Below are 26,659 nucleotides of genomic sequence, written 5' to 3'. Positions count from 1 at the left end.
TTTGGCCTTTTTTGCAATTTCCTTTGCTATGGCGTATCTCAGAACGCTATTAAATACAGTTTAATGTGGTTTTCAGCAATGTTTTGGACATGTCATATTTTGACATTTTTGCCTTACTATAGCCTTGCATTTTTGGTGGATTTTTCAACATGCTTTTTTATGGTGTTTTTGGCCGTTTTTGCAATTTCCTTTGCTATGGCGTGTCTCGGCATGCTATTTTACGCGGTTTAATGTGGTTTTCAGCAGTTTTTTGGACATGTCATATTTTGACATTTTTGCCTTACTATAGCCTTGCATTTTTGGTGGATTTTTCAACATGTTATTTTATGGTGTTTTTGGCCGTTTTTGCAATTTCCTTTGCTACGGCGTGTCTCAGCATGCTATTTTACGCGGTTTAATGTGGTTTTCAGCAGTTTTTTGGACATGTCATATTTTGACATTTTTGCCTTACTATAGCCTTGCATTTTTGGTGGATTTTTCAACATGCTATTTTATGGTGTTTTTGGCCTTTTTTGCAATTTCCTTTGCTATGGCGTGTCTCGGAACGCTATTAAATACAGTTTAATGTGGTTTTCAGCAATGTTTTGGACATGTCATATTTTGACATTTTTGCCTTACTATAGCCTTGCATTTTTGGTGGATTTTTCAACATGCTATTTTATGGTGTTTTGGGCCTGTTTTGCAATTTCCTTTGCTATGGCGTGTCTCGGAACGCTATTAAATACAGTTTAATGTGGTTTTCAGCAGTTTTTTGGACATGTCATATTTTGACATTTTTGCCTTACTATACATATTCGGTAATTTTTTCAACATACTAAAATATGATATTTTTGGTTGTTTTTGGTCGTTTTTTTATCATACTAAAGTATTACGCGTCGCGACAAGTTATGTCTATGTTGTTTTCAGCCCTTTCTTTTATGTGATATTTAAACATTTTCTGCCACAATATATCTTGCCATTTTTGGTTATTTTTTTGACATGCTCAAATATTTCATATTTTGACATTCGGTGCCTGTCGTTGCGGCAACCAAAGGACCTGCTGGTGGACACCAGCTGTGACGGAGGCCCTCATTGACTCAGGGGTCTCCTGAAACAGCAGACAGGTACTGGTTGGCCAGAAGGGCTGCAGCTGAGGGATTCGCCAAAGCAAAAACTCAGGTGTGGGAGGAGTTCTGGGAGGCCAATAGAGGAGGACTTTCGGTTGGCTTTAAGGAAGTTCTGGCAAACCGTGAGACACATCCGGAAGGAAAAGCAGGGCTTGTCTGACCAGGACTGGAGATATTGTCGAGCGGTGGAAGGAGCACTTTGAGGAGCTCCTGAATTCAGTCACCACATCCTCCATAGAGGAGGCAGAGTCTGAAGACTTGGGGTAACCTTTGTCCATATCCCTGGCAGAGGTCGTTGACGTAGTCAAGAAGGTCTTAGGCGGCAAGGCGTGTGTAGATGAGATTTGCCCAGAGATGCTGAGGGCTCTGACCGATAGTAAAATGTCGGATTCAGGAGGAACAATGTGGGTTCTGTCCTGGTTGTGGAACAGTGCACCAGCTCTTTATTCTTGCAAGGCTGCTGAAGGGGTAGTGGGAGTTTGCTAATCGTTTTTTCCTTTTTTTTTTGCGGACGTTGAGAGGGCTTACAACCCACAAGGCTCTGGGATTCCTGTGGGGGGTACTGCACGAATACGGGGTACTGGGGTCACTGCTGTAAGCCATCCGGTCCCTGTATGACCAAAGTGAGAGCTGTGTCGGCATGCTCAGCATAAAATCAAACGCGTTACCAGTTTGTGTTGGCCTCTGCCAGGCTTGCTCCTTGTCTCCGATCCTGTTTGTGATATTCATCTACAGGATCTCAAGGCACAGTCAAGTGGTAGAAGGGGTTTGGTTTAAAAATTGCAAATTGCGGTCCTGCTGGCTTCATCACACTGTGACCTCTGGCATGCCCTGGGGTGGTTTGCAGCCGAGTGTGAAGCGGTCAAGATGAGAGTCATCACCTCCAAATCTGAGGCCATGGTCCTCTGCCAGAAAACAGTGGACTGACCTCTCTGGGTGGGGAGGGAGATGTTGCCCCAAGTGAAGGAGTTCAGATATCTCAGGGTCTTGTTCACGAGTGAGGGTAGAACGGAGTGTGAGATGGACAGACAGTTTGGTACTGCGTCTTCAGTGATGTGGTGAAGAAGGAGCTGAGCCAGAGGGCAAAGCTCTCGATTTACCAGTCCATCTACGTTTCCATCCTTCCCTATGGCCATGAGCTCTGGGTTGTGACAGAAAGAATGAGATTGCGGATAAAAGCAGTCGAAATGAGTTTCCTCCACAGGGTGGCTGGGTTCAGCCTTAGAGATAGGGTGCGGAGCTCAGTCATGCGGGAGGAGGTCAGAGTAGGGCTGCTGATCCTTTGTATTGAAAGGGGCCAGATAAGGTGGTTTGGGCCTCTGATCAGGATGTCTCCCGGGCGCCTCCCGTTAGAGGTGTTCTGGGCACATCCAACTGGTATGGAAGGAGGCCCTGTGGCAGTCCCAGAACACGCTGGCCTGGGACCACCTTGGGATCCTCCAGGAGGACCTGGAAAGTATTGCTGGGGAGAGGGACGTCTGGAATGCGCTGCTCCGCCTGTTGCCCCCGTGACCCGACCCGGATAAGTGGAAGAAAATGGATAGATGTACTATGACATGTCTCAACATGCTACACTATGTGGTATTTTATTATCCAAATCCATGTACTATTTTGTCATCCAAAACAGCATAAACTCTCCTACTATGATGTGCTATCCAAAATAGCATCAAGCACTGGCTGATTATTTTGTTATCCAAAGTCCTGTAAGGAAAGTTAGTGAATAGCATGTCATAAAAACTCATAGGGCTCTATGTTGTGCTCGGCGCAGCGCAGATGTCATTGCTATTCTCAGACCGGCGCATTTGTCATTTTCACACCCGACCGTATTCAATAACTTACTTTTAAGAATGAACTGATCATGGTGATCAGTTCATTCTTAAATCTAAATGGATGATTGTGCCAGATTTGAGGAAACTCCCTAAAACCCATCATCAGATACTGCGTTCACAAAAATGAGACGGATGCAAGGTCACAGTGACCTTGGCCTTCAATCACCAAACCTAATCAGTTCATCCTTGAGTCCAAGTTGATAAGTGTGCTATGTTTGAAGAAATTCCCTCAAGGCGTTCTCGAAATACTGCATTCACAAGAATGGCCAGATGGACAACCCGAAAACATTATGCCCCAGCCTCAGCTATTGCTGGCATGGAGGCACAACCACTGAGTGCAAATGGACTCTGTCTCGTTCTGCACTGTTCATCACTTAGCCGCTCAACAAGCCTATAAATGAACAATGACCACAAAAAGTGGCAAAAGGGTAAACTGTAAACCTTTATTTTATGCTGCAACATTTGTACAGACAAGCTCTTTCAAGCCACTGTCCCCCTCACTTACAGCCTGCTGGACCTGGTTACTTCTCATTCATTGTTGTCATATGTCTAAGTACATCCAACGCACAGCTTTCCATTAAGACTGCCAAAAAAGGTAGAAGACATTTTTGCCACCATAATATTTTTTAAAAAAACACCATAATTTTTCCTGGGGCATACAAGAGTGGCATGACTAATATCAAACAATATTTTCCAGAAACATGGCAGATCTAAGTGTAAACATAACTACAGTGGTCAAAATTATGTAGTTAACTTAAAAAAAAAAATCCAAACGAATAAAAAGTAATATTAAATATCTAATGAGAAACATTACTATAATCACTACTGTCACATCCTTTACTGAAAATAACAGGATTCAAAAACAAAAAAAAACAAAACAATATGTACATGTTATTCAGTCAGCACAGCATAAAAAATGCTACCTAGTCTAGTTAATTATTGCTACTGATGTATTCATCTACAGCTGCACAGGCGCAATAATACGTTTTTTTGGGTTCGCAAATGCAGTTTGTAAATGCTAACACAGTCAACAGCTCTTCATGTTGTCACAGTATTAACTTCATTAAAATCGGCGTTGTCATACAACCAGGCAAATTAAAGCTTAAATAAGCCAAATTCAAGTGGCAGTGGTGGAATATATCACATATATATTATATATGTATATATATATATATATATATATATATATATATATATATATATATATATATATATATATATATATATATATATATATATATATATATATATATATATATATATATATATGTATATCATAATAGAGAAAATGCCCCAGAATCTAGCCAAAAAAAAAAATTACAGATATTTCAACAGCACCCTATAAATGCAAGAGTTAGGTTTAGGCATAACAAGTTTGATGGGTGTCACTTGTTCACAGAAAATAGTAACGTTATTGTTGAAATGAATAACGGTCTAACTTTTTTTTTTTACTTTAAGCAGTGACATCACACTCATAATTACACACAGGAAGAACTGCAGAGTGAGTGAACCTGAGGTAGCAAAGCCAAATCAAATACACTTTGGGATTGATAATATAAGAAAAAATATATATGCCGTAACACATTAGTGCATTTTTCTTGAAACCTCCAAAATCATTTTACACTCTCAAGTCTAAACTACAAATCTATATAAAATTATACACAACAAAATTATTAAGACAAAACTTCTGATTTCTGACAAATTTCTGGGTCCTGAGAAAGAGTCCTAGTTACACTGTGCAGATTTTTTTTAAGTCGCATTTTTAATCCCATCCTTCACAATATGCACAAGCAGTATAATCATAGTCGGAAGGCTTACTTACAAAATTATTCATAATAGCCAAGCTGATATTGTAACATTGTGAATTTTGGAGCAAGGAGCAAAACTTACCAAAATTATGCAAACGGTGAGATATTCTTGAAGTATAAAAACAAATGTGTATATACAAAAATATACATCCTAAAAAGACATTCCTAGCAGAGGCATCTCAATTTCCCCCAGATTTTGCAGAGTTTCAAACTCTGTATTTTTGAATATTTACTATTAAAAAAGGCAATTCTTCAAATAGTTCACAATTATTCTTTTTTTGACATCAAAAAATATTTTTTTTAAAAGAACTGTAGCTCCTTCAGTCCAGAATCAAGATTTTAAGAAGTCCAATCAGTCCACTCATATTTGACATTTTTTTTGCTGAGCTTTCAGAGTCAGAATTTTGGGTTTAAAAAGGCCTCAGCTGGGGAGTGTCCGGCTACAGGTTGCTCAGTAGACATGCGGAATGATCCGGTAGCGAACAGTTCGGCAGTACTCATCCCACGCTGAGCCGTACTTCCTCCTGCACTCGCTCATGTCGCGAGAGTCTCGGTGTACGAGCAGGATGATGAAGTAGATCATGTAGTACCATGGCAGCAGGTGGCTGAAGCCTGTAGGTGTGAATAATAAAAGAACATTTTAACCTGATAGCGAATTCAGCAATTGGTTAAAAAAAAATAGAAGTTGCTCTAATCTGCAATGTTATCAACAAAGTCACTAAATAAACTAAACTTCTCTAATTTCAGTCTTTCTGTTTTGTTTTGTTTTTTGGCCTTTTCTTGCCTTTAATTGACAGGACAGTGTTTCACTGGAAACAACAGTATCAGTCAGTCCTCCGGTCCTCTGTCCTTCTTTCTCTGTTGCTGATGTGACTCTGCAGGTATTGCTGATACGTTTTACGATATGTGGCAACGAAGCTAAATAGTTAAACGTCATACAGACGGCTGTCATTTTAGCTTGTTTGTAACAATTTGCTACTAGCTGAGCAGGCGTGCTGCACTGGTGTAAAACAAAATGGATGAGAGACTGCGGACAGAGCTGATTAAAACACTGCTTTCTACATAATTATGCCTGTTAAACAGGTGATTTGACTTTTACTTGCTAAGGTTTTGTTGCACTTACTTACAGTTTTGAGCGCTGTTTGTTGTCTCCACTGCGGCCTGTCTGCTGCTCTGACTTCTCTCTGTTTAGTGTGTCTTTAAAGTACTGATACAAGTGCCGGCAATGTCGGACTGTATCAGTGCCACGGTCTTTGGCCCGGGGCCCATCCCTTACTGCTGTTAGAGCTTCATTTCTGAACGCAGCACACAAAATGGTCCCTTCTGAGGTGGTGTCGCGTTGGTCGCCAGGGTGCAAAAGCCCATGATGGGAGCTAAAACATCGCTTAAAATGACCTCCTTAAGAATTGCTAGCTAGCACAGGTCTCTAATTTTAATATATATATATATATATATATATTTTTTTTTTCTCTCGCTGTTAATATATATAAACCTACCATGAATACCATTATTTCTTTGTCAGCAGACAAACTTACAAAATCAGCAAGGGATCAAATAATTATTTCCCTTACTGAACACTCTTTTATGCAGGAATGTGTGAAACAAAATTCAATAACATTTACAAAACTTTCTTGGTATAATTCATTTTCCAAAAAGCTATTTACAAATTCCATGACTTTTCCAAGTTTTTCATGGACTAACTATGTGTATTAAGACTAAAGAATCATGATACATCGATAATATCACCTCAGGCGTTGTCCAAAGTCTGGCCTGGGGGCCAGCCACGGCCCTCGGACCAATTTTAACCCTTTGAGACCAAGAGTGACATCATTTTTCTTGTGCTGCTTTCAGACTCCTTTCGCAAGTATTTAAACCTTTGAACTCTGAGGAAATTGGTGCAAATTTGAATTAAATTGCACCAATTTCATCACTGGAAAAAAAGCAATGAGCAACTTAGTAAGAAATGCTCTACAAATTGAGAGAAAATAGTGGATTTTGAATTTTATATTTTAAAAATGTCAAGGGAAAAATGAAAAAAAGCTATGGAAAACAATATTTATAAAGGCCATAATTATATATTAATAATAACATTACAGAATTCTGATCATTTTCAGGACTTTTCCCTTTTGCCTTGTTTTTTTTTTGTTGTTTCCTTTTAATTATTTTTTAAAACTACCTTTCAGGTATTTTTGCTTTCTTTTTTTTATTTCTTGCTATTTTGGGCTAATTTCTTCTTTCAATGCTCATTGCTTTCTCTCTATGTATCTGCAATTAAACGGATTTACTCAGGTTTCAAAAGGGTTGAACTGCCCTCAGCTAGTTGTTTCATGTATACTATATGTGGCCCCACACGTTTTGGGTTAATAAAGCCAGATCACTTTGCATTTTTTCCCATTCACATCACAGTGGCAGGACTATAGCGCAGTGTGTACACATGTACCAAGAAGAAATTACACAGGTTGAACAAATGCAAGCAAACAAACAAACAGTAACCTAACAGCAGATGGCTCCTGCTGGTAGCAGACATCGACACAGCAAAGTAGGGTTGAAAGAAAATGTTGATACACCTGAGCATCTCAGAAAAGTTTAAAAAGAGTTTGAACCCCTGGCTGCTAGTTTGCAGTGTTGTAATCTGTCTTCAATTATATGAATCTCCCACTCTGACTTAACAACATGTTCCTTGCGTGTTACAGGTGCTGTAATAAAAACAGATCCTACTGTGCTCATTGCATTATAAAAGTAGACTTGACTTTAAGACATCTTTTCCTTTAAATTAGATATTAAAAAAACCCACAATATATTCCTTTCTTACAGTACTGCAGTGTATCCCGATACTGAATTGTAACCTTTGTTGTGGTTTGTATTGTATGTCCAGATTCTTGCAGATACCGAGCCCTGCAGCAAAGAAGTGTTAAATCGACAGCAAATTCTTTTTCACTAAAAGATGAAACAGTTGTTTTCCTTATTTGTAGAGTTTTTTCCCCCAAAAAACATGATGATATAAGAAGCAGCTGGCCCCCTGCTATTTTCACATTATCTAGTCTGGTCCCCATTCACGGATGTTTGGACAGCCCTGCCTCAGGTTATTCCCAGTCCTGTTGTTGTTTCTTTGATTCCCTTTTATGTCACGCTGTTGCACAACACTCACACTAACTTCTGTACAGTTGTTGACTCCCTTGTCAACAGTTTTTTGGCAACATTTTACCTTATAATACAGTGTTTCATGTTTTGACATTATGCTGTGAGTCAGTATGACACTTCAACATTTCAGCCACAAGAGGTCAGTGCAGGAAGACTTTTCTTCCACACCCTTTAATGTGGCTTTGCCCCTGAACAGCCACCTAACTGCAGGAAAGTACTGACAACATGCACTACTCTAGACCACACTCTTCATATATTTGATTAAGAACATATTCTTAATATGTTGGCTCTTAAACACAAATGTGCCTATTGAGGGGATCAATGTGGTTCCAAACAGAAATGCAAAGCAGTGCTTTTATTTCATGTTTCTGGAAAGGTTACTATGTAATCATGCACATTTGCACTTGCAACTCTTTGCCTTCCACCCATTTTTCTTTATAAAAGTCTGGACTCTAAACATTATTACCAAACAGGGTATTTACCGGTGTTTGAAAAACCTGCTTACATGCACTTATTTTGGTGGGAAAGGGGTATTAGTGTCCAATTACTTGTGGTGTAAATGTGAAACTCACCACAGGGTAGGGACCAGGCCAGAGCCATCAGAAGGTCTCCCAGGTAGTTCGGGTGGCGGACCACACCCCACCAGCCAGACACGATCAGACTCTTCCCTGTAGCTGTGGGGATAGTCTTCAGATCTGAAGATCGCAGAAAAACAGACAGTTTAGCAGAGAAAAATGGACACAAAAAAAAGACGGACAAAAAGGTGGAGGCAAACGTTTTGGCACCAAAATATTTGAAATGTTACTCAACAGTACTTTTTGTTTAAATGGAGGGCAAAAAAAAGTAATCTTACGAGTTATGGCATATTTATAACAATCAGCCTTAAGCCTGCAGAACTTACGAGACAGTTTGGGGTCTGACGGGTTTCGCCTGAAGTTGTTCTTCTCAGAGTTGGATTTCCTGAAGATGTAGAAGCCAACGACTGCAAGACAGAGACACCAAGAAAAAACTTAAACACCATGAGCTTTACAAACTGGGAAAGGATTATGATCACTGAAATGTTAACATCCTCTCATCATCTTAAGACTAAACAGCGTGTTTTTATCTCATTGAGTAGCCAAAAGAAAACTAGACAAATGCAGTTATGAAAAGAAAATAGTCCAAACCCTGAAACTGAGACCGTCAGTGACTTCAGTTTGATGTTCTGCTGCTACTTACACTTGAGTGTGATGATGAATGCGAGGGCGGGGAGGCTCAGGGGGTTGGGGTGGCTGACCAAGTAATACGCCTGCAGCGTGTAAGTGAAGGGAACCCACACCAGGTCACCAAAAGCCAACATGAAGCCAAAACCATCGTGCATCAAGTCCATGGTGGTCAGGATGGCCTCCTGAGGAGACAAAATCACACATTCAGCATTCTCTATTTTTTTTGTTTGCTAAATAAAGTAAGATGGGTTTAAAAGTTGTTAACCTGATCACAAAAGCAATTATTTTCTTTATTTATTAATGTTTTATCGAATTCCCGTCGAGTGATACCGCTAAGAAAATATTTATGTTACAGCACGAGTTGGACTTGTGTTCTGCGGAGCGTACCTCGTTCCAGAGGCCGTCCACCACGTAGAGCAGCTGGAAGAGGTTCACTAGGATCATGGAGTAAGACGGAGCATCCAATTTCTGCACCTTCATCTCGGCCAGCGCCATCGCAAAGTTGATCAAACACTGTACAAGGACACACAAAGGAAATCCAAAATTATGGGTATTTCTTCATAATCCAGAATGCTGTATAGCTATTTGTAAATGTGCATGCCAACTCCTATTCAAGGTATTCAAGGAAGAGTGTAGATCTGATGCTTCACCGAAACAGCAGGTTAAGTCCTCTCATGTTTAACTCTTAAGGGACTGTTAAGCACATTTTATGTGTTTTTCATTCTTTGATAATTTGGGCTGTGTTCATGTATATGGCATACATTTTTGGCAAGATTGTGTTTTTTTTTTAAATCTTGGAATTTCCAGCTCAGCTCCTACAATACGTTTAAAATACACTGTGCAAATTCGACTGCAACATTCGTTCATTCATTCAAGTGAAAAATAAAAGCGTCACTGAAACCCATCCAAACTGCAATTTTTGATCCCACAGTCAAAGCATAAAAATGTGTTGTATTATTTCTGGGTGTCATTTTTACCATATTTTGCATATGGATAAAATACATGCTATTTCCACCAGGTGCACTGTCACAATAAATGTTGCTGACAATCACTGACATATCCCAGGCTGCGATAATCAAAAATAAATCAAAATCTACTACTGTTACTGCATGTGGTATATTAGAAAATAATTCTTTTTTTTTATCTAAAAACATAGTGGCAACATGACAAAAATCTGGCATTTAAAGGGTTGGAATTCTGAAAATGAAGGAATATTTGATATTTTTGATTAGGGCTGTTGGTAAAAAAATTAACTCAGTAGAAGTAGAAAATCATATTTATGTATAGTATTTTTTAAAGCTCAATTTTGAAAAGCGCATTTTGTGCGCAAAGCGGTACACGTATGTGTAATATTAAAGAGGGCCCTAAAGGGTTAAGGATTGACGCCCAGTAAAATTCTTCACATTTTTGACTACATTAACAACATGAACCCTCATTAATCAGCTAAAAATCTCCCATCACAGTTACTCATGTTCACAAGCTGTGGTTCTTAAATGGTATAAATCTCAGCTCAAAGTCTGCAGTGACCTCATAGCCCCAAAGAAACACCACGTTCACTGAGTTCATGCCACAAATCTGAGGTCCAAAATAAATTCCACATTTGGCCACCAGAGAGCGCAGTGTGTGTAAGTCCTATTAAAACAGATAAGGTGGCAAATTGATCTACTGTGTAGTCAGCTGTGGTGTACAGGTACGTTTTTAAAATCAAGACACAATGACTACAGGTTACTCAACTAGTCAGTCATTTTCTGTAACCGCTTGTCCTCGTAAGGGTCGCGGGGGGGCTGGAGCCAATCCCAGCTGTCATCGGGCGGAAGGCGGGGTACACCCTGGACAGTTCGCCAGACTATCGCAGGGCCGACACATATAGACTAACAACCATACACACTCACAGTCACACCTAAGGGCAATTTAGAGTCATCAATTAACCTGAGCTGCATGTCTTTGGACCGTGGGAGGAAGCCGGAGAGAACCCACGCGGACACGGGGAGAACATGCAAACTCCACACAGAAGGGCCCCCGCCCGGACCGAGCCAGATACATGACTGTTTCATTTACAATGAAAACAACAAAAGTCTTCTTAATTGCTCAATAAATGTGTTTTTGGGAATGTCCAGTGTCCTGTGACTCACCCAGCCAATCAGACCAGGTCTCATCTCACAGAAGAATTTCAGATCAAATTCTTTGATGCGGGGGTTGAGCTCATGTCCTTTGAAGAAGTCATAAACCACATTGCCTGGTGAAACAAAGGGAGAGAAAAGAAATCAGAAAACTGCAAAATAAATGAATGAATCAAAGAGGCACAACACAGCATGTGTGATCAGTGAGAAGCTCACTCCTACCAGAGCTTCCTCCCAGTGCCAGCTGCTCTGGGGCAGCATATCGAGAGCGGACATACAGGTAGACGCTGAGCAGGACGGAGATGAGGAAGGTGGACGCAGCCAGCTGCAGGAAGTGGCTGTGGATGTAGGTGAGATCGACACCCTGGTGCATCGCCACTGCTACTGCGACAGCACTCACCACGATGGCAAAAAAACCTGGAGGGACACAAAGAGGATTTGATACAAGCCCCATTTACAGTGTTGCTTCAAGGTGGGAATATCGCAGTGTTATGATGCCTCGTCATTCTGTATGAAAGGTATGACTGTGGAATGAGGGGCCAGTTTTCTCGCTTTTAAGCCACCATGGGAAGTAGTCTATGTAAAAGGGACAGCTGACAGGACGAGGTCATGGGCATAGCGGGTGTGCGGCTCTGGTTGCGAGTGACTGGCAGGAGACTTAAAAAGAAGCTTGAAGCAGTCAGCATCTAACTCAAAACAAAAAACCCAGCAGCTTTAAATGTCTGCAAATCGGTAAAACAATGACATTTGTGAGCTCCTTGCCAACCGAGCAGAGGACGAGATCAGCTGCCATATAGCAGCAATGATAAATGATTGTTATTGCCACGTTATGCTGCTGTTAGTTTAGAAAGTGCTGGCAAGGCGTATGTTATATGTCAAGCGAGATGTTGATGCTGATGCTGTCGTGTTAAACATCACGCCTATCATGCGATCAAAAATGATACACCGAAACGGCATGATACCACCGTTGTTTGGTTCTGTGTAAAAACCCAAAGGTGTCATAAAGGAGGGACTCTTTTTGGATCTCAGTGTAAAAATGGCTGCACATGGGCAGGAGAAAGCTAAAACGTGGAAGACAAAAAGCTAGGAGATTAAGGCCATGTTGAGATGCGAACGGCCCTTCTAAAAATGGAAAAGTCTTTGCACTTTCAAAAAATATTCCCGTTCATGTGATAACACTGTAAGGCCGTTGTTGTGTGAACAAAAGGCCAAACCCCAACAAAAGTTCAACATTTCATGCAAGAAGCATTGCTGTGTAAACGGCCCCTAAAATTCAATTCAAACTACAAAAAAGGTAGTTGAAAGATAAATATGTTTAACTTTCCAAAACAACAGTAAAAGCATTGTCCCATAATGATCGTAAATGAATGCTCGAAGCCTGTAGTGATCAGAGGGAGTCTGCAGCTCAAGAGTAGCTGTCAGAATTGGCTTTTTGTAGTGAAAACAAATTCCTTCATTCAAATGAGGTTTACGTGCAGTTAAAGACACTAACTGATGGTAGTGTTGGACCCTGAGCCTCACCATTGGTTCTGTACTTCAGCTTCTCCCCAGACCTCAGTGGCATGCCCTCGCTCAGCTACAAGACAGAAAAACAGCAAACTGGGATGAACAGTTGACCAAGAGCACATTTTAGTCACTTGCTCACAAGTGAACACATGCATGCTAAAACCTACTATTAGTATAGTCAACATATGTCAGTGGAGACGTATAGTATATCCTCATTTTACCACTGTGGTGACAAGAAGATTAAAGCCATAAAGTCATTTTTAATCTACACTAGAGGAAAATACTACATGGACTGAAATGATAAACACGAAACATGTAATGTGATTATAAGGTTTATCATTCAGGTGAGCAGAGAGTAATCTCTGCTCAGAGGCAGAGAAGACACTGGAGGAACACAACAAGAGCTTCCTTTTTACTGTGGGGCATCTCAGTAAGTGTTACTCCTGACCATTAATCCAATTTGTGCCTCCTGCAACAGCTAATAAACTGAAAAAGTCGAGCTCTGGTCCAAGGAAGGGAAGGGAAACACACTGTATTATGTAATATCTCTGGTTTTGTGTTTTTACAGTTCTTCCCACTCACCTTTCCAACAGGCAGGATGTAGAGCAGGGCTTGGAATAAGATCCAGAGCACGACAAAGCCGAGAGCCTGGGCATCCCAGAAGTCTTCAAGGGGGGGCAGAGGAGGAGGTAAGTTGGTCAGACTGGGGTCCTCCCGCTTCACTTGGAGTACCAGGAACAGGACCCAGGCTGGCAGGAAGAGCAGCCAGAAGTATGCTCCTAGAGGAGGGACAGAAGTTTGTGATCAGCTTCACCTTACTGCAACACAAACACCACCTTCACACAGACACACTCACACAGATCAATTAGTCGATTTATCTGTTATCCCTAAAGCCAACTGGTTTTCCCAGTGACTAACATCATCCAAATAAATTAATACAGTATACTCAGTGACCAGAAATGTAGAAATCTCTGCAGTACAATAATACTGCAATACTGAATGAAATTTTACTTTGTGAAATCACAAAGATGTATGTTGCCTTCTGAGGAACTTGTATTATTAATTACACACTTTCATTTTTTCCCATTTAGATTATTGTAATTCCCTGTACACTTGCCTCAGTCAAACTGCTCTAAATCGTTTACAAGTGGTTCAAAACGCAGCTGCAAGACTACTAACTAGGACGAGCCGTCAGCCCCACATTACACCTGTTCTTGCAGCCCTCCACCAGCTTCCTGTAAAATTCAGAGTAACCTACAAGATCCAGTTGATTACAATCAAGGCACTGCACGACCTCGCCCCCTACATTTCTGATCTCATTGTTCCTTATTCTACTTCTTGATCACTCCAATCCTAAAATTTCAGCCTCTTATCCATCCCCCGCTCCAACTTCAAAACAAAAGGTGAGCGCGCTTTTGCTGGTTTAGCCCCGACCCTCTGGAACAAGTCCATGGACCGTTTTCAGCATCTACTAAAAACCCCCCTTTATAGGCAAGCCCTCCTATAGACATCTCCACGTGTGATGTTTTCTTTGTTTGTTTTGGTCTCGTCTGTCTCTCATTGTACTGTGTTCCATATGTAATTTATTAAAACTTGAATTATTCAATCATTCATTCATTTTAAGTGTGAGTACATGTGTTGGTGAAGCTCCATGTAACTGCACGTTTTAAAAAGTGTAACCTGTGTAACCTACCTATCTTACCACCAAAGTCGAGCGGGGTGGAGACGGAGGCAGCAGGAGCTGCGGCCAGCTTGGCATCCTTCTCCTCCAGCTGCTGTGCTTTGGCCTCGACTTGTTTGGCTTCTCCATCGTCCTTCCTGCGGCGCAGATTGTATCGGCCTTGGTTTGCCGCGGGCTCTGCCTCTACTGCAGCTTTGGACTTGGGAAAAAAAGATTTTAGTTAATTAAAACATGCAAAAAGAATTAATTCAAATTCAAAAGTTCACCGTAAAATCAGTGTTGACTGACTGAATATTTGACTGAAAAGAAAACAAAGAATTATGCACACATTAATAACTTTTTCACACTTTATTGAGGAGGTTTCGGTCATCAGACCTACAACAGGTAAAATTCCTATAGACAAAACCACATACAGTACAGGCTGGGTGCTTCAATGTAAACGTTTCGTTTGTAAGAACTTTACCTGATGGAGGTTAAGTAGTATTTCACCGATATTAGAGTCCTCACATAATAAAAAGCTGTCTCTGCAGTAGTAAGTTGCAAATACTTTTGAAATTGTGCTACGTGACCAGAGAAAACAGTAAAAAAGAATATTTTGCTCAAGAGGGAGAAAACCCACAACTACCATAATGCATCACGCCTTACCAGACGCACGTCTGAGTGAAACAATGGCGGCCGGTGATCTCGTGTTATAGTTGAACAGTACGCTAAAACACGTTTCTGAAAACATTTGAGGTGAGAAATAAGCAACTTAGTGACAGAATCTTGGTTTATATTTGAAGAACAGCAGCCGTAAGTGTCTGCAAATTGGGAAAATAATGAGAATCGTGAGCTCCTTATCGTCCAAGCAGAGGATAAGATCAGCGGCCAGAGATGGTAAATTATTGTTATTGTTTAGAAAGTGCTGCCAAAAGATACTGTTGTGTTAAATATTTCGCCCAGGCAAGATTCTTTTACTTTCGGGATGCCAGTATGCTGTCTAAAATCACAAATAAGAGCAACATGATGCTGCCATCGTTTGGCTCTGTGTAAAAATGGGACGGAGGTAATAAGAAGGAACTCGGTTTCAGCCCTACAGCGCGATCTCTGTGTGAAAAAGGCTAATGACAAATGAAGCAAACAAAGTCTGTAGGAGATGTTTTGCATTATTTAACCATCATTTGAGAAACATATACTATTGGTTTTACTGGTCTTCAGCAACAATATTCCTTAAGGCTAAATATTTCTTCATAGACAAATTAAAACATTTAGATAAAAATATCAAATACTTCTCTCATGATTGAAATTAAATTTTATATCAAATTACAAGCAAAAGATTAGAAATTAAATCCTAGAGTTTTCCAAAGATTCCCATCAGTATTACTTTACAGCTGTGAAACCCTTTGTTCCTCACTCGACCGAGTTCTTTAGTAAAGTTCACTCTGTTCATGAAGTAAGGCGTTACTCTCCCGTTAACTGAAAAATACTTTCACAAAGTCAGCTATATCTGAGCTGCTTGTTTTTCTTAGAAAGCTTCTCACAGAGGGTATAACTTTCAAGGATTACAGATTAGGCTACATAACCACACACACTAACAATGACTTTAGAGGCTCTGGTCTCATGTCTGCAATTCAACTCAGGGATCTGATTTAGACAAAAAACAAAACAGCAAAGATAGCAAACGGGGACAAAACTGGATTGAAATAGCATGTATTTCTGTTTTGTTTTTTTTAAACACACCTACTACTCTACACTTTGTCTACATGACCCCTGTGGAGCTGTCAGAACATTTTGAAAGGGATGGAAAGTAGAGAAATGGCACATGTTGGTACGCCATGTGACTGGCTAAATGAAGCTCGATCTTGTGAGGGGAGCCTCCCTCGGTTGGAAAACACACTCAAACACACGCCCCCCCCAACGTGCATGCATCATGACATTCCTTTAGCTCTAACTTACCTCAAAGCCCATTCACTATTAGACTGTGAGCAGCGCCTGGAACATCAGTTGTTGTTTTGGTTCTAATAGCATCTATGTGGCAAAACTCATTTCAACTCAGGAGAAACTCAACAGGAAAAAACGCTTGAGAATAAAGTAGAAATTATTCTTTCTAATGCAACGGCCCAGAGACATGGTGTGTGTTTACATGTTTTTCCACATACTTAACAGTTCAATTTTTTGTGCGCTTTTTCTTGAGTCTATACCATAACTTTAGTCTGTCTTCATGTGAGAGCAGCTGGGCGATTCAACAGTCCACCAGTACTCTATTTCTGGACCTTTCATTTAAATGATTATGGACCTTTTTTCCAAACAGAGGAACATTTTTCAATTACAAAATAAAACTCACCTCATTTACTTTGTTAGCAGTGTTATTCTCCTCTTTTTGTTTCTCCTCTGTCTTTTCATGCTCATTGTTGCTATTGTTCTCTGCTGTCTTTGTCTGTTGCTGTTCGTCAAACAATGGAGGGAGATTGATGGAGATGAAGAGAGACAAAAAGGGCAAAAACAAAAAAAAGCAACGTGAGGAACAGGCAGAGGGAACGTGACGGTGTCATGGTCAAAATCCAGAATGACAGAAAGACAGAAACGCACACATTTCTCACAATGACAAGGTACTGATGATTTAGGACATTTGACGAGATCATCTAGGACATGTGTTTCATTTTTAGAATAATTAATGGCACAAATTTGACTTGCATCAAGGGACTTTGATTTAAAAACCCCAATATTTTAAAACGCACATTTCCCTCAAGAGGCTTTAATGTACGTATCTGTACTTGACCAATACTTGGAACAGTATCATCTCATCCACAGTGACATTACCCTCTTACCACTCAATGCTTGATAACCAAACAAAAGCCACACCAATGACCTTTGCTCTCGTCATGATCATGCGAAATAAGTGACGTTTCGAGCCAAAACACTCTTCCTCAGTCAGAATAAAATCCTTTAAGGGGAGCTTCCTAGGATGCGGATCTCTATCTTTTTACATTATGATTTTATATTACAACAAACCCAGAGTATAATTTTTATTGCAATTACTTCCAATTCCCCGCTAGAGAAAGTTAGAGAATAAGGAAGCTCAACAGAGCATTCTAATGTAGTGAGGCACCAGATTTCACCACTACTATTACACAAACTGTATCTATGTGTGGTGAACGGAAATTACAGAACTTCACAGAGAACGCAACCACAATCAAATCACAATTTACCCCATCAGCCTGAATGCTCTGTAACATGCTGTATGACTGAGATGGTGTCAAACATGTAACTGCTTCTCCCAAACTCAAGGCAGTGGAGTAAAGACTCTTTGAACATTACTAACAAAATGTAACTCCAGGAAGTAAAATCTGAATTAGTAGAGGCATTGCTGAGGGCCAGTGTCCACACAGCATTTTTTTCAGCACCAATGTCCTTTTTTTCAGTTTTTCCCTATGAGTAGCAGGTGTATCTTTTTTTGAGGCATTCTGCCTTTTTTGTGTGGTAGCTCCGAGCGCTTCTAGTTGAAAATCTCTGCTGGTGAGATGTGCTTTTGTCACTGTACCTTGTTAAGCTTGGTTTTAACAGTGTAATAAACTCTGTATATGTAGTGTCACGTTGGCTTACTAGCTAATGACATGATGACAATGTCAAGATTTTGTTGTCATAGAAGCATGTGTAGCGTATTATTTTTAAACAAGGGTTGAAGCGCTCCCAGCACCTTGCTCTGCAGAAGAAAAAGGCTGTGTGGAAACAGGCCCATAGCGATGCAACCTTACGATGAATGACATGGTTGACACTCAGCTGGCTATTATTCATTTTTCATTACAAATTCTTCACTGTTTATGGGATGTTATTTCTTTGATAGATTACGTGACTTGATTTGGTTTGATTGGGCAGTTTACAACCATGTAAATATCAGAGGTAGGCAGTGTCTCTACTAATGTACTAACTGCAAGTCTGTTTCTGACCTGCCAAATAACACTTTCTGACAATATCCTTTATCTGTTTCTGTGCATCAGATCCTAAAACAGCACCACGAATATGACGAGAGAATGAGAAGGCAGCTGTGGCACTTACCACGGGACTGGGCTCGACTTCTAGTGAATCCTTCAGCTTCGTATCCCTGCGGGAGGACGGAGCGCTCTCTGTTATAGCTGCAGTAGCAGCAGCCGCCGCCGTGCGGGAAGATGAGCGCCGCGTGGTCCTCGCTGGGGAGCGCGACCGGCTGCGACGACGGCCTGGTGACCGAGAACGAGAACGGGAGCGAGAAAGGCTCTGGAAAACAGCAGGACTCTGAGGGAGAACAGCAGATGAAAGGAAAGAGATTTAAGTCATTTTTAACAACTGTACCTCATTTTTAAAAGTGAAACAGAAAAGATATTTAAAAAAAGTCTACCTCATCTTTTGTTTATATATTCAGTTCAAATACAGTTAAAATTTCACATAGCAGGGTCAATAAGCTAGCTTTATCTGAATCCAGGTTCAATAGTAAACTTTGGTTTAACAACTGTTAACGCTGAACACATCAAACCATTGTTACCACTTTTGAAGTTTTCATTCCATCTTAACCTTTCCCTAACAAACTTTGTTAACTGAACATTATCCTGTGATTAGACCTTTGCTCTCATAATACTGACTCCCTCCTCAGGAAGGGACAGAGCGGATTGTTCCTTCTGACTCCTGACCTCCTGAGACTCAGATCTCTCAGTGTGTGCAACAGGCTCCTGCAGCTCTTCTATCAGTCTGTAGTAACCAGTACACTGTTATTTGCTGTGTTGTGTCGGGGTGGTGACTTTGTGGCTGGTATGGCCAGAAGAATCAACAAGCTGGTTAGGAGGGTCAGCTCTGTTGTCAGGCTGGAACTGGTGAGTGAAGTCAGTGGCGGAGAGGAGGATGTCACTTTCTCTATGACAAGCTGTGGCAGATGGGCAGATTCAGCTACCGGATCATCCCACTAAACTGAGCACTTCACGCACTGCTTCGTGTCCACTGCAATCAGACTGAACCACAGCAGTGGAGACCACAGACTGTCCCATTCACTTTGACCAGCCAGCCAAAATCAAAACACACACACCCATTTCCCAAAACGCCCGGCACACTCTCCCTTCCCATTGTCTCAATTGGACTTGATTTGCTTATTATTACAATTAGTACTTTTATCATCCATTATATATTATACTAAGCTCACTATGCTTTACTAACCACGTTTTCAACAGGAGCCCACAACACTTACAGTAGTCAGGTCTAAAGTGCTGGCTGCAGGCCAATTTTTGGCCTTGAGACCAATTTCAAGCAGCCCTCATCTTGTCTACTGATATTATGATTAATCAAGCAAGATCACTTTGCATATATCTTCATTCACCTCACAATGGCAGGACAATCATGTGGTTTGTAGACATGCACCAAGAAGGAGCAGTGTAGGCAAAACTTATGGGTTTTCATAAATAAATAAGAAAACTAACGGTTACAAAACACCAGATATTTTCTGCAAGGTAGCAGATATGGCAACGGCAAAGATGCATAAAGTCTACAGTGAGGGCCACCGCTTTCAGGAGCAGTACAACTATATATAACATATATGAAAAATATCTATTTGTATGAGATTATTTTTAAATAATCCGTATGATTTGAGAAACAGCTGGCCCCCAGGTATTTTCACATGATCTAATCTGGCCTCCATTCAAAAAATGTGGACTGCCTGCACTGGGGGGTCCTCAGAGTAACCTCATAAGATACAACAAAATAATGCTTGACCATTGAAGTTTTGATGTATCTATTTTTGCATAAATTAATTTTGGTCTAAAAGTTCACATTGAACAGAATCCAACATATTAGCAAGGATTAATTGGCCTACTAATAAAAATGTAAAGACAACATCTAATTTACAGTTCACAACATCAATAACAAGCTAGCTGCTGCTACCCATGAATTCTTGAACAATCATGTGAACTAGTCAGCTAACAGTGTATTACATTCTTATGAGTCACAATGGATAGTGTTGAAACTTTTTGGGCAAGAGTGTCTGACACACCAGCCACTTCAGAGACCACTGGCGAAAGTGCAGAGGGTGACGCTAATGCAACTAGCTTTGTCACAACTGCTGCTAGCTTAGCATGTACAGCAATAAGAGAAGACCCTAAAATATCTCAAGTGCAACTATATTTCCCACAATATATGTAGTAGGGTTCCTGGCTCTGTCTCTCTTTCAGCTAAGGGTTCCTTGGCCAGAAAAACACTGTAGACTCCTGCTTTATTATATTTTACAACCTGTTCTATACTACTGTACTATACTGCAAATTATGTTATACTACGTCAATACATTTCACATAGTTAAAGTACAACTACCGTATGCGTAGTATAATGCTTGCATTGTAATTTCGCAACTTATTTCTTTTTCATAATTTTATGCTGTTCTTGTTTTATTTAATATTCTTTATGTTATTTATACCTTTCTCTATGTACACATATTTAGTGTACTTTTTTTATGTTCTTGTGTTGTTACAACAGCCAAGTTTCACCTCACCACAGCCAAGAATCAATAAAAGCTTATCTGATTTTATCTTAACTCCCTGTGGCTCTAACCTGTAGTACTTTCATAGCAGAAAGCCCTAGATAAAAAAAGATTACACTAACACTGAAAATAAGATGAATTCACCAAGATACTACACAAAAAGAAAAGATAAAGTGACATTCAGTTTGTAAGTGTCTATGTTACCTTGATGTCTTGCTCCTTGAGCTCCAGCTCTGTGCCATCCTTGTAGATTACGGTGTAAAGCTGATATTTGGTATCATAGCCCAACACCCTGACCTCATAAAAAAGGTTGCTGCCGGGCCAGCGGCCCATCACCATGTCCCCTCTCTGATACTTTACCAAAGGCATCCTCACTGACCTGAGAATAAGTAAAAGACAAGAGATGGAGTGAGACCAGACGATATAATAAAGTGGAGAGAAGAAAGAGACAAAAAATGAAAGAGGGAGGACAACAAAAAAAAGGAGGGGAAATACATTAGAGTGGACAGGCGGGAGATGTGAGAGAGGTAAAAAGGCAAACAAAAAAGAAAGGACATAAAACATAATTGTTCTAAAGAATAAATATATTTTTAAATGCTTTTATGTAAACAATGTAGATTAGTTTTAGATTTTTTAACAGTAGAAAAATAAAAAAGTATAGTGAGTATAGTAAAGGCCACGTTGATACAATGGGCGCTGTCATTGCAACCAGTCATGTCTGTTTCCATACAGTCCACTGAAGCACAGCATGAGCTCAACAATCTGCTTGAATCACGACTAAAGTGGCATCTCAAAATGTCAATGGGCTCATTGTCACTCACACTGCTCTGACAGTTACATACTTGGCATCCTTTCTCTCTGTCCGCTGCATTTACATACAGCGTCACCGTGGCTGGACAATAATTAAGTATTATGATGCAATATCATTCAAAAGAGTTATATACAATGTGAAATATAGTTTGGCGTTATAAATTGTTCTGTTGCCGTTATTAATGAAGCAAATAGCCAAATCAAAAACTAAAATAATCCTACAAACAACAGCATGCAAAGTCTCGCACAAAACAGAAAAATATGCCTTTTGTCATGTGATCGTGCTTAGCAGATGTTATTCAAAAACACACACAGCCAAGGATTAGAGCGAGTACAGAAAATTTCACTTCAGGCCATAAGATGCTCTTGAGCGAAAATAAAAAAAAGGTGAGAAAAATCAAGCCCTTCTTACTACAACAGCACCAGAGATGGGATAACTTGTTTTGGCCACTGCCTACAGGCTATACTCTTCACAATAATTAATGGGGAATATGTTTAACCCTAGGACAACATTAAAAAAAAAAAAAACTCTAGTCACAGTGCAGACTAAAACTGCTTGGGGGAAAACCTTACGCACACAGAAAAAAAGTCCCCTAAATCTGTGTTTCCGATTTAACTCTGTTCACTTAGGTGTGAAACGAACTTGGCAGTTGTATAGTGCAGCTATGTGAGGTCATCCTTGCACTGAAAAAAACACAGGTTAAACTCTACTTTTGTCAACCAACTTTTCTGCTAGTTGTCTGGGAAATAATCTATAGATTATCAGCCTGGCTGATTATTGGGGCAGATATTTGGAATTTTGACGATTATCTGTATCAGCATTTTATTTTAATGATCACCAATAAAATTAATTAATTAACAAGTGCAAAGAAAGTGTCAGCATGGGGGGAAGTTTTACTTTTTAAAACCTCATGGAGGTATTTTTATTTATTTATTTTTCATTAAAATTTCCACTTGACTTTATAAAAAAAGGTTGCTTGGAACTTGCATTATGTAATGTTAAGTTTCAGTTTTAAGCATTTAAACAATGTTTTGTATTAGAGTTTGTAATATTCCAAATTTTAAATATTGAGAGAAAGATTCTCATTTTGTTTTGTAAATGCACATTGGTTCCAAATCAGTAATCAATCTCAATAACTACTAATAATGAGTTTTGAGCCTGATTATCATATGGGGGAGTAAAGTGACAATTTACCACAGTAGGTCAAAAAAGTCTCATTACATTTTCAGGTTACATAAGATATACTATCTAAATTATCAATTTAGCATCAGACACCATCTCTGGTTGGCTGTCTTTTTAGCTTAAACTTTAAATTGTGCACGTTTATACTCTTCATTTAGTACATAGGCTACATAGGCATCCTTGGTTTACAATTTCAAAACCATGCAAACATTGTGAGGGGCTGGGCAACCTCCACTAGCTAACACTTTAGAATGGCAAAATCCGAGTGCAGTGCACACCGCTTGACACAATGAGGTAGGCCGGGCAAGGTCAGCAGTATGGAACATTAGGGACCAGGGAGGCTCAGTGTCTAGAAAACCACCACACTACTGCAGAACTGCTGACAGGTCTGTCCCTGCTAGGTTTACCCAAAGCTGTCTGTCTGACAGAGTTAACCATTCAAGTCACAGCAGGCAAGGAATTTTAGACCAGCCACTGTACAAACGACAGAAAACTAAACTGTGGTGGTTGTGGCTGTTAGGTTTGCCAAATCTAGCAGCCGACAACCATAAAATTAAAACATTGATAACAGCTGGTCAATTTTACTACTAGACACCCATTGAGTTCACTGTACAAACATGATTTTCTTCCATGCAGCAGAAACAAACACCAGCTGAAAAATAATTCAAACAATGCACAAGCATACTGTGTTACACAGCTCATTCATAAAAGCCCCACATTAACCAAGATAAACAGAAGCATGTGCATGTTTTCGCTACTCTAAATCACTTTTTCATGTCAATTAGCTACTGTCACATCATGATCACAGATAAAACACTGCAGTATGCAAGAAATGTTTGATCTGTAGCACATTTTTAAAAAAAAAAACATTAACTAACTGGGAAGAAAGAAAACTGACTTAAAAACACACTCAGACTTTAGTATCAGTCCAGCTCTGTACTGGTGACAATTTTAGCCACATACCCTAATGACAGGCTCCTGTCACTGGTCTTGCTAATTAAAATTCCAGCAGTTTACACAGCACCATGCCTCAGCAGATGGCAGATAGCATATAGAAACTATTTGAGGTTAAGATCAGTTGTTAGGTTGATGCTTTTTATCCAAAATATCACACAAATTACACATCAAAGAATCCATTCATGTTAAACTTGACAACCACAGCTGATTATTGAGGACTACACCACTCTGCAGTACAAAGAAATCCATAAACATAACTCCTAACAGTCCATTGAGAAGTTGGCTCTCAAGGATTACTACAAACAGGCAGGGAGAGTCAAATATGCAGCCAACCCCTAATCTAATGGTAACTGATCTAATCTGGTGAAACACAAAAATCCACAACATCTGAAAACCATCTCAATATGACACACCCAAAGTAAGTCCCTGCGCTGCTCCGAGTCCCATATAGGATGTGGAAGTCTGGGCTGAATCGTGACTGATGAGAGTTTCCCATCAGATCTCAGGCAGGGCTGATGAAAGGATATGGGCTCTACTGTAGGTGGAGTTTTAAATAGAAGTCACACACACACACACACACACATATCCCCCCTTTGTGCGAAAAACTGCTGTTTAGCTCCACCTGGTATGCAGCCCCCTTTGAAATGTATCGTGAGTTTAGTTGTAAACACACCAGACAGGCGTTAACCTGTTGTGTTAACCCTGCAATCCATTATTATTAGAGTTATATTTCATAATGGTGGGATAAATGTGAGTGGTTAACTTTTATGGGCAAAATAAATAACTCGTTTTAACACTAAAAAATAACTTTAATCACAATTTTGACGTTAACTCGCCATTTCAAGACAGCTATAAAGTCGGAAGATCAACGATCGCTAGTTAACATTATTCTGGATGGTTAGGATAATTTCTTTACAAGAATATTTAATGTCAACAATCTATCACAATAACACTTGCAACGAATTGATACAAACATTAGGCTTTAAAAAGTAAGTTGTGTCAAAAGGAAAAGTACTTCGACACCGTGACATCTGTTTTTCATCTTGCAATGTCTCCTGTGCAATTTTCATTGCGTTATGATCTGGGATTTGACAGCAGGCTATAATGAATAATTCTGGAGCACTTTTATTCATTATTTCGTTAAAATAACCTGCATTTTCCCTTCTACGTTCCATTAAATAAAGATATTTTACTGCTGGACACATGGATTGGTGCTTGGCTTGGCTGTTAGTAAAATAGTTCTACGTTTTATGCCACAACTAAACTGTAATATATCGGAGCTGTTTCTTTAACAAAATGCGCCTAACGTTAGCTTTGTTAGCTTCCACGTAGCCCCCATGCAGCTGCAAGCAACAGAAAGAAAGGAGGGAAAACGTCATGCATTCAAATACTGCTGGTGATGAAAACAAATGCATCAGTCAAACTATCAACCCGCGAGCACATGTGGATAAGTTTAATGCAGCTGAATTCAGTGACGGTAGCCCAGCAAAACATTTAAAACATTTGATACGCATGCAATCGTGAAGCCGACGGGGCTAATGTTAGCTTTACAATCTAATAAACCTTGTCTTTGACAGGGTAGACACAGTCTAATTTCTGATCAGCCTGTTGTGGTGTGCCGTTAATCTGGACGTTCACGTCAGTGTGTATAACGGCAACGTTCACGTCACAGGGCTGCTTGCCACAACTATTAAACATTTCCACTAAAACTATGAGCTATCAAGGAGAAGGGTTGCAATTTAACATGTAACCTAACAGTTCCCCTGGCATTTTTACTTAGACTGGTGGACCCAAGTTAAGGTTCCAGGAAATAGTCGGAGCCTACCCTCGGAGCGCCGTTATACAGGCAGCTTGAGTTAGCTCCGGCTAATACCTAGTTTCTCAACAAAGAAGCATAAAGCGTTTTGCTATTCTGCACCACAAGCACACGCGTTTAACACATGCACTTACCTTATTATCACGCGAGTAACTCCAGTGACTTAAACCGACAAAATAGTCCTCGACAAGACCAGGAATTAATAAATTAAGATTTATATTTTAAAAACTGACGGTGCTAACGTTTGACGTAGCGCTCTTTCTCCCTCCCTCTCTGGGCAAAACCCACCAGTGACTAGGAAGGCGCGAAGGCCGCTGATTGGCTTGTGCAGGGTTCAATTCAAACAGCCCTCTAACCTGATTGGCTATCGGTGGATTTTAAATGAGTCGGGATTGGCTCTGAGGGAGTCACGACTACTTTGTTTACTGGTGTCAAATTACTGTCAGCCAAAATGGTAGAGGTGAAAAAGAGAAATACCTCAAAAATAATACACAATATTTAGATTATGGGGAACACCTTTTGCTACATTATTCTTAGTTTTTAACACTTTGCAACCTGGATCAACATCAGGTTTCTTGTGCTGCATTCGGAGGCCTTTCACAACCATTTAAGCTCCTGAAATGTGAGCAAATAGGTATGTTGTCTGTCAAAAACAGGAAAAGGCGATCAGCAATATGGCAAGGAATATTCTGCAAAATACAAAAAAAAATCTAAAAAGGTGAAAGAGAGAGAATAATTAGAAAATTATCAAAAAAGAAAACCTGCAGGGAAATATCCAGAAAGCTATAGCTGTAATTATAATTATATATGTAAAATTCTTTAATAGAAGTAAAAATATTGGCTCTTGATGATTTTTTAAAAATTATTTTCATACTTTTTTCTTTTTTTTAAACTTTCTTTTCTTTTTTTCTGCTATTTTTCAAGTGATTATCTTGTAACTTTTTTATAATTCAATTTCTTATTTTGAGGCCATTTCTTTTTAAGCTGTTCATGACATTTTTTTAAAATGTTTTTGAATGAAATCAATC

At 39.8% G+C, this 26,659-nt stretch overlaps 1 protein-coding gene and 1 pseudogene across 2 annotated transcripts; one reads left to right on the top strand and one right to left on the bottom strand.

The window, feature by feature from the left end:
* Positions 1 to 1,460: 1,460 nt before the first annotated feature.
* LOC148186932 (uncharacterized) lies at positions 1,461 to 2,787 on the top strand (annotated as a pseudogene).
* Positions 2,788 to 4,358: 1,571 nt separating this feature from the next.
* lbr (lamin B receptor) lies at positions 4,359 to 25,941 on the bottom strand. Of its 2 annotated transcripts, none has more exons than XM_042503736.2 (14): positions 25,766 to 25,941; positions 21,070 to 21,244; positions 18,432 to 18,647; positions 16,720 to 16,818; positions 14,409 to 14,595; positions 13,298 to 13,494; positions 12,731 to 12,785; positions 11,432 to 11,626; positions 11,222 to 11,325; positions 9,477 to 9,602; positions 9,103 to 9,271; positions 8,786 to 8,866; positions 8,457 to 8,579; positions 4,359 to 5,355 (listed from the first exon to the last, which is right to left on the bottom strand). In XM_042503736.2, the coding sequence occupies exons 2-14, from the start codon at positions 21,232 to 21,234 to the stop codon at positions 5,195 to 5,197; spliced, it is 1,878 nt and encodes a 625-aa protein (XP_042359670.2). In that variant the 5' UTR covers positions 21,235 to 21,244; positions 25,766 to 25,941; the 3' UTR covers positions 4,359 to 5,194. The 2 variants fall into 2 exon arrangements, with proteins under 2 accessions (XP_042359670.2, XP_087945675.1); XM_088089549.1 differs by lacking the exon at positions 25,766 to 25,941 and adding an exon at positions 24,229 to 24,332.
* Between the last annotated feature and the right edge of the window lie 718 nt (positions 25,942 to 26,659).

The sequence above is a fragment of the Plectropomus leopardus genome, chromosome 16 (genome assembly GCF_026936395.1).
Source record: "Plectropomus leopardus strain MGB_pleo_1.0 chromosome 16, ASM2693639v1, whole genome shotgun sequence".
Lineage (NCBI taxonomy): Eukaryota > Metazoa > Chordata > Actinopteri > Perciformes > Serranidae > Plectropomus > Plectropomus leopardus.
The sequence above is the reverse complement of the archived record's forward strand: the minus strand, read 5'-3'. Positions and strand labels throughout refer to the sequence as shown.